At 45.6% G+C, this 8,058-nt stretch overlaps 1 protein-coding gene across 1 annotated transcript in view; it reads right to left on the minus strand.

The window, feature by feature from the left end:
• Nucleotides 1–515: 515 nt before the first annotated feature.
• The window catches only part of Plin2 (perilipin 2), a 13,593-nt gene continuing 6,050 nt past the window's right edge, over nucleotides 516–8,058 (minus strand). The window contains exons 5-8 of the mRNA XM_005352700.3: nucleotides 5,717–6,002; nucleotides 3,948–4,129; nucleotides 2,193–2,306; nucleotides 516–1,230 (exon numbers count right to left, since the gene is read on the minus strand). Of these exons, the coding sequence (XP_005352757.1) occupies nucleotides 844–1,230; nucleotides 2,193–2,306; nucleotides 3,948–4,129; nucleotides 5,717–6,002 (969 nt within the window). The 3' untranslated portion in view covers nucleotides 516–843. The remainder of the gene's footprint in view (nucleotides 1,231–2,192; nucleotides 2,307–3,947; nucleotides 4,130–5,716; nucleotides 6,003–8,058) is intronic.

Consider the following 8,058-nt stretch of genomic DNA (forward strand, 5'->3'; position numbering starts at 1 on the left):
GGGGTGGGTCTTGAACCCAAGTCAACAGATTTGGCAGGTAGCATCTTTCTTTGCCTGCTGAGTCCATTTACTGACCCTTTACTCCTTCTATGGGGGCTTCCCTGATGCCCAGGCTGCTCTCTAATCCCCGGGGGGCTCAAGTGATCCTCTCCAATCACCCCTCTGAGTAACAGTAACAACGCATTTAGTCTCATATTAGCTTTGGATTTGTTTGAAATCTTCAAATCAGTTGTTGTCCCCCAGTGCTGTTACCCTGCTGACCTCCCAACAGGCCAACTGGAACTCATGCAAATCAAGCAGGCCAATGAAAGCAACAAACAAAGCCCACATGACAACAGCCATAAAAGTGCTCCACCCTGCTATGAATTTCATTGAATCCAAAGGCGGCATTTCTCCATAGGGAATAAAAAACAAAAAACAAAACAAAAAAAACCCTAAATTCAAATTGCTCAAGCATGCCCCTTGAGATGAACAAGGACAAAGCCAGCTCAGAAGACACAGGACACTCAGGAGCAAATGAAGCCACACAGATGAATCTTTATTCAGTACAGACAGACATTTACAGCCAATAGCACAAAGGCCACAGACAACGTGTAAGTACCCCTGGGCTTTTAAGTTCTGGTAGGCTCTCACGTGCCTAACATGTTCCACTTCCCAGCCAGGGGGGCAAAGTCACGTGGCAATGCCACATCTTTAGAGCTCTTAATTCAGCCACTGATGACCACAATGAGGACCTTTGTCTGAACTAGCCCCTTTTCCAACCTAAAGTCATCTATTGGGTTAATTTCAAACTAGCAAAAGGCATCACCTGGCTGACATCATGCACTGGTGACAAGGACAGGTTTAGTGAGTTTTGAGCTCAGGCTGCTGGACCTTCTGGCTGGTCTTGTCCACCTCTGCATTCTGAGACTCGGTAGACTGGGGATAAAAGGGACCTACCAGCCAGTTGAGAGGCGTGTTGTTAACAAGGTAATCCATCACATCATCTAAGGATTCTTTCATTTTCTGCAGCTGCCCCTTACTGGAAGTGAGGAAGCCGTCAGACACTTCCTTAAAGGAGGCAGCATTGCGAAACACTGAGTAGATGTCGCCTGCCATCACCCCCAAGTGGTTGGCCTGATCTTGGACATTCTGTGGTAACCCTTGGACGTTGGACAGGAGAGTCTGGCACGTAGTTTGGAGCTGCTGAGTCAGGTTGCGGGCGATAGCCAGAGTACGTGACTCGATGTGCTAAAAATAAAACACACTCAAGAATTAGCAGCGGATCCAATGGTACCTCAGTATGCTGGCTATGTATGCATACAGACATCCAATACATGCAGCTTTGCTGACTCCTGACTGCTTCTTCTCCTCCAGGGAGGAATGCTCTGTCACTCAGCTAAGCCCCTAACCAATTTGATTTTTAATAATCCTTATAACAATACTGTATGCAGCAGTTCAAATCCTATTTCACTGCTAGGAACATATGCTTAGAGTTTAAGCAATTTGCTCTAATAGCGGGAAAGTAGCTAGGTGGGAGATTTGAACTTATGACCGCAAAGGTCATCATCATTTTAAAAAGAACAGCAAGCAGGAGAGAGTAGACATGAGAACATATACTCCCTGTTGTTAGTTTAATTTAGATACTACATTCTCAAATACGTAGATACAATATGAACAAACAATTGATATGGATTTCAGAGGCATAATGGCCCTGGGGACACAAAGATCCATTTTGTATGATTACACTTTGTATGATTGAGCTAGTTCTGGGGGCGGCATTAGCACCCACTCTTTCACTAGTTTACCGTCGGTTCTCAGCTGTGTTCTGATCCTTCCCAGAAGCCACCTGACTCATCCATTTGAAGGCAGGAGCTTGCACCCCTGAGCTACACCCCAGCCCACTCCTGACTTCTAAAAATAATATTTAAATTACATGTATTGTGTGTACTTACGCAGCGGTCAAAGGAGAACCTGAGGGACTTGGTTAGTTAGCTCCTTCTACCATGTGGGTTGGAGGTACCTCTCTATCTGCTTACTACTTCTTACCAGCCCCTCTATTTATTTTGAGATAGGCCCAGGCTGGCCTTGAATCTGTCACCTTCCTCCCTCAACACCCCAGGGTAGCTGGGATTCCAGGTCTGCGCCACGAGGCTGGGCTGATAAAAAGACATTCTGTGAGGTTTCATAGGGAGACATGGAGACAGTCTCACCTCAGCACAGTGGGACTCGTCAGTGTCATCGTAGCCCATGCTTCTCTTCCACTCCACCCACGAGACAGAGAGCTTATCCTGGGCACCCTGCATGTTTTTCCTGGCGAATTCAATCTGTGATGAAACGAAACAGGTGAACACAGCCATCCCTTCCTTTCCCATCGGCTTGCAGCTCCGTGGCGGACACAGGTGACCACGGATTGCTGCAAGAGTTCAAGCAGAGCTGCAGTTACTGATAAGGAGAGCTGCAGTTACTGATAAGGAGAGCTGCAGTTACTGATCGACGTGGCAGCCTGCCAAGGAGCAGGGGCTCTTCATTGCCTCTATGCAACTAGTAAATTGCCGGGGCCCAATGTGGCTCCTGTTTAGCACAGGTAAAGCATAATAGAGTTTATATTCTCCTGAAGGGAAAATGAGAATTAAAAGAAGGAAAAAGCATGGGGAAAAAAAAAAAGAAAGGAGCCCCAGGCATGGTGGTGCATGCTTGTAATCCCAGCACTAGGAAGGCAGAGGCAAGAGAATTGCTACAAGTCTGAAGCTATCCAGACTGAACTACATAGCAAGCAAGACTGTCTCAAAAACAAAACAAAACAAAAAATGAGGAAGAGAATTCTGCCTTCCTCTTCCTTGTCACCAGCCACCAGTACTTCCAGGAAGAAACTGACGCTCAGTACCAAACGTGCCGTTCTTTAACTTGGCAGTCTTTAATGGCTGCACAACAATCTATTGTGATGGATTGCACAACCCCCCCCACTCTTGCTGTGCACTGTTAGGGTCTCTTACAACAATAAAGTAAAAGAAGTATCTGTAGCTGGGTGGTGGTGGTGCACTCCTTTAATCCCAGCACTCGGAAGGCAGAAGCAGGTGGACCTCTGAGGTCAAAACCAGCCTGGTTTACAGAGCGAGTTCTAGGACAGCCAGGGCTACACAGGGAAACTCTGTCTGGAAAAACCAAAAAATTAATAAAGTATTTGTAAGGCAAAAATCTAAGAGGAAAACTGCTCAAAATATTGATTTATAACTTTCTAGAATAGCCTGATTATTTGATTGTTTAGTTTTTTTGAGCCAAAGTCTTAGTCCTGGCTGTCCAAGAATGTGCTATGTAGACCAGGCTGGTCTCAAACTCACAGAGATCCTACTACCTCTCCCCCCCTGAGAGCCAGGATTAAAGTAAGTGTTTATTGTCATTGTTTTGTTTTTTAGATGACCTATTTTTATGTTATGTGTATGAGTATATGTATGAATGTATGCATGTACATGTGTGTATGTATGTAGGCATGTATGCATGTAGGCATGTGTGTATTGCACAATGTGCACACATGGTACCAAAGGCCAGAAGAAGGTGTTGGATCTGCTGAAACTAGAGTTACAAGTACTTCTGAACTACTCGTGTGTGTGTGTGTGTGTGTGTGTGTGTGTGTGTGTGTGTGTGCGCGCGTGCGCGCGCTGCTAACCCCTCTGGGTGTTTTGCAGGTGCAACAAGTGCTCTCAACTTCCAAGCCATCTCTCCAGCCCCACAGAGCTGATCTTATGAGCGCTGGAGTTCTGTGGAAGTTCCCAACCCTGTCTCTGGATCACTGGCAACAACAGCACCACATTCTGTGGGTACCACAAAACAGGGAGGAGTTTTACTTCCTTCTCTAGAGTCATCTGAGCATGACCCATTCTCCTCCCTGGGCTATTCACATACAATATTGAAATCCTTAAATTTCCCAATTATATCTACTCTCATCCTTAAAACAACACTGTACTCACCAGACGGACAGTGGAATGAAGCTGAGAAATGGTCTCCTGGCTTTTCTGTTTGGCATCTTTAACCCTGCTGAGAGCCTGCTGATAGGCCCGGGAGCGGAGCTTGGTGGACAGGGACCCCAATCTTACATAGTAACTTGGCTTCTGAACCATATCAAATCCTTCCACCTTTTTTGCTTCTGTCTCTGGAAATAAAAGACAAAAAGAAAAAGAGAAAATAAACAGGGAGTCTCAGCTGTGACCCCAACAAAGACGTTCTGAAACTGTTCACGTCCACTGTATCTGTTAAACACTTATACATACAGACACACACACACATGTGTGTTTAAACATGCCTCTTCTCACCAACATGAACGTCTTAGCAACATAGACCTGGCACATGGTACAAGCAGTACCACGTGGGTCCTGATACCTAAGGACCACTAAGGCTATATAACCAAGAATGGCTTTAAACTTTTTAAGGTTTAAGGTTTTGGTTTTTTTTTTTTCTAATTTACTTATTTTTATTTTCTGTGTGTGAGTGTTTTGCCTGCATGTACATCTGTGCATCACATGTGTGTGTAGTGCTAGAGCCCCTGGCACTGAGTCAGACAGTTGGAAGCCCCCATGTGGGTCCTGAAAACTAAACCCAGAGTCTTCCACTGAGCAATTTCTCCTGCCCCTGGCTGGAGAAAATTCTGGATCCTCCTCCTGCCTCTGCTCCCCTAGTGCTGGGATTACAGGCATAAGCCTCCATATCCCGTTTTGTTTTGCTTTTTTGAGAAATGTTCACTATGCAATTCTGGCTGGACTGGAACTTACTATGTGCACACCTACAATACCAGCACTTAGGAGATCAGGAGTTATCTACCTAGTGAGTCTGAGGCCAGCTTGGGCTGTGTGAGACCCTGTCTCAGTAAAAATAAACAGACAAACAAGTAAATAAATAAATAAGTGGCAAAGAGTGTGGTAGAGCCAGAAGGATCAAAGTCATCCTCAGCTACATAGTAAGTTCAACGCCAGCCTGGGTCATATGAGACCCTGTCTTAAAAGCAAACAATGTGATAGGTGACATCTGGCCCAGTGGGCAGAGGCATCACTTAGCCTGGTGACCCGAGTCTGATCCCCAGCACCCACACTGTAGTGGTTTGAATGAGATCGGTCAGAGGCTTTTGGTTGAATACTTGGTCCCCAGTTGCTGGAACTGTGTGGGAAGGATTAAGAGGCGTGGCCTCGATGGACCACAGGTCTGTCACAGCGCAGGCTTTGGGGTTTCAAAAGACTGGTGTCATCCCCAGTGTGCTCTCTCTGCCTGCGGGCTGCTCACGAAGACGTGAGCTCTCAGCTGACCAGCTGCCATGTTTTTGTTCCAACATCATGGCCACTAAGGCTCTAAAACCTTACGTCCAATTAAAAGCTTTCTCTAATAAATTGCCTCAGTCATGATGTTTTATCACAGCAACAGAACAGTGACTGCAACACGCATGCAGGCAGGACAGAATCGGCCCTGGCAACTTCTCCTTTGTCTCCCACGCCATACGCAAAATTATAAAATGTAATTTGATTAAACAATTAATTAAAGGTTAATGATAGCCTTGGATCGGTCATGGTGGTATACGTTTATCCCTGCACTCCAGAGACGGACAGTCAGATCTCTATGAGTTCAAAGCCAACCTAGTCTACATTGAGAGCTATAGGCCAGCCAGGGCTACATAGTGAGACCTGTGTCTAAACAAATGAGCAAAGTTTTTAAAAGGGAATCATAAATCCCTTTGGCATAGAAGCAACCTTACCTAGCTCTTCCTGAGTGAGAGGGAGGTACTGGTCTACCAGGAGCTCCGACTTGGCAAGTGCGTTTTCTACCCCGCTGCTCACGAGCTGCACCATCCGACTCCCCAAAACCGTGTTGATGCCGCCGTTGACTACAGACTTGGTCCTCTCCACGCTGCCAGTCACTGCTCCCTTGGTCTTGTCCACCACCCCCGTGAGAGTGCTGGCTACAGAATCCTTGGCCCCGGCCACAGTGGTCGTCACTGCATCTTTGGCCCCAGTCACAGCACCTTTGGCATTGGCAACAATCTGCAAGAGGAACAGACAAGCCGGCTTGTGAGAAAAATGGGCGAATGCCCACTTAGGCTTTTACAAAGGCTGCGTAGTTAAAGACGGGCTGAACACGCATCTTTTCACCTGGTCTTGGGCATAGCATTAAGACTCAGTGAGGCTAAAAGTCTCTGTCAGGCCGCCTTGTCCTACAGCCATCCATTCTTTAAGGATTGTTAGATATGCAAGTAAAATAAATAAACACGAAATTAATTTATTGAGGCAAGTTGTTTCGGTTTTGTGTTTCTTGCTTGAGACAGGGTCTCATACAACACTGCCCTTAATGACCTGGAACTCAGATCCAATTGCCTCTGCCTCTTGAATGCTGGGATTAAAGGTGTGTGTCCCCATGACTGGCTTTGATTTGCCCATTAATAACTTATCTTAAAAGCCTGGGAGGTCAGCCTGGTCTATAGCCTAGGCTATGTGGAGAAACGCTGTATCTAAAAAACCCAGAAATAACAAAAATGAATTTATCTTAGGGCTAATAAGATGGCCCAGCAGACCAAAGCAAGTGCTACTGAGCCAGAAGACCTGAGCTCTAATCCTGAGACTCACGTGCCGGAAGGAGAGAACCCACTCCCTCAAGCTGGCTTCTGACCTCCACACATGCACTGTGGCTGACACCCCAGTTACCCCACAAAAAGTTAACTTACATACAGTATTTTTCAAAACTTTATCTTATACTGGTGGCTCATGCTTATAATCTCAGCACTCAAGAGGCTGAGGTTGGAGTTTGAGTTCTGATACACAAGGAAACTATGGCTCAAAACCAAAATAAAACCAAAAGCTCTGGGTTCAATCCTCAGCAACCTCTGCCTTGTCCCCCAAAAATCTTTACAATGTTACATTTGCGTATAGGTAAAAGCAGAGAAAAAGGCCGCTGAAGAAGGGTGGTAGGCTGGGGATGTAGCTCAGTAGCGTGTTTATACAGCATGAAAGCCTGGGTTTGAGCTGGCACCATAAAAAGGGTGCATGGTAGTCTACAAGCCTACAACCCCAGCATTTGGGAGGCAGAGGCAGGAGGATCAGCAGTTTAGCGCCACCCTTACCTACAAAGGGAATCCAAGGACAGCCTAGGCTAAGAGACCCTATACCTCCCAAAAAACAAAAGCGGAAACATATTAACTCCTGGTGAGATTATATAACTTTAGATAGCGCATTTAGAAGTCACATCATTCCAGAAAGAAAACTGCAGACCAAGCTGAACTTGGTCCTCTAGGTACTGGCACACAGGGTTGTCTAGGTTAAAGAGAATGACAGGGACGAGAAAGGATGGCAAAAGACACGGGGGAGGGTGGCGCACAGCCACAAGGAGCTCTAGCAACAAAATCCTCTAAATTACTTCTTAATAAGATCTCAATGTACTGCTGGGTAGTGGTGGCACTTGCCTTTAATCCAGCACTTGAGAGGGAGAGACAGGAGTATCTCTGTGAGTTCAAGGCCAACCTGGTCTACAACCAAGTTGCAGGCAATGTGGAGAAATGTTGTTATCAAAAAAGCTGTTACACAGAGAAACCCTATCTCAAAAAACAAAAACAAATTGGAACAACAACCAAAAAAACCCTACAATTGATAAAGCTTTCAGTTTAATATCCCAACCTAATTTTTTTTATTTCGTTTGAAATATAATAAATTGACTATTTTTTGTTTTGTTAGTGGTGTTGCAGGTCAAACTCAGGGCCTTGTACACAGTAGGCAAGCAATGAACTATAACCCAGTTCTTAAGTTATGCTGAATATTATAAACAAGTCATCAAAAAAACTTTTTTTTCTTTTTTTTTGGAGAAAGGGTCTTATTGCACAGCCCTGTTGGCTGAGAACTCGCTATGTAAACCAGACTGGTCTTGAAGTCACAGGAATATCCTGCCTCTGCTTAGAGCCCTAGGCCATGCATCACCACACTAACCAACCCCTCATCAAAATTTAAATGACCGCCGGGCAGTGGTGGCGCACGCCTTTAATCCCAGCACTCGGGAGGCAGAGGCAGGTGGATCTCTGTAAGTTCGAGACCAGCCTGGTCTACAGAGCTAGTT

Source organism: Microtus ochrogaster, chromosome 10 (assembly GCF_000317375.1).
Source record: "Microtus ochrogaster isolate Prairie Vole_2 chromosome 10, MicOch1.0, whole genome shotgun sequence".
In the NCBI taxonomy this organism is placed as follows: Eukaryota; Metazoa; Chordata; class Mammalia; order Rodentia; family Cricetidae; genus Microtus; species Microtus ochrogaster.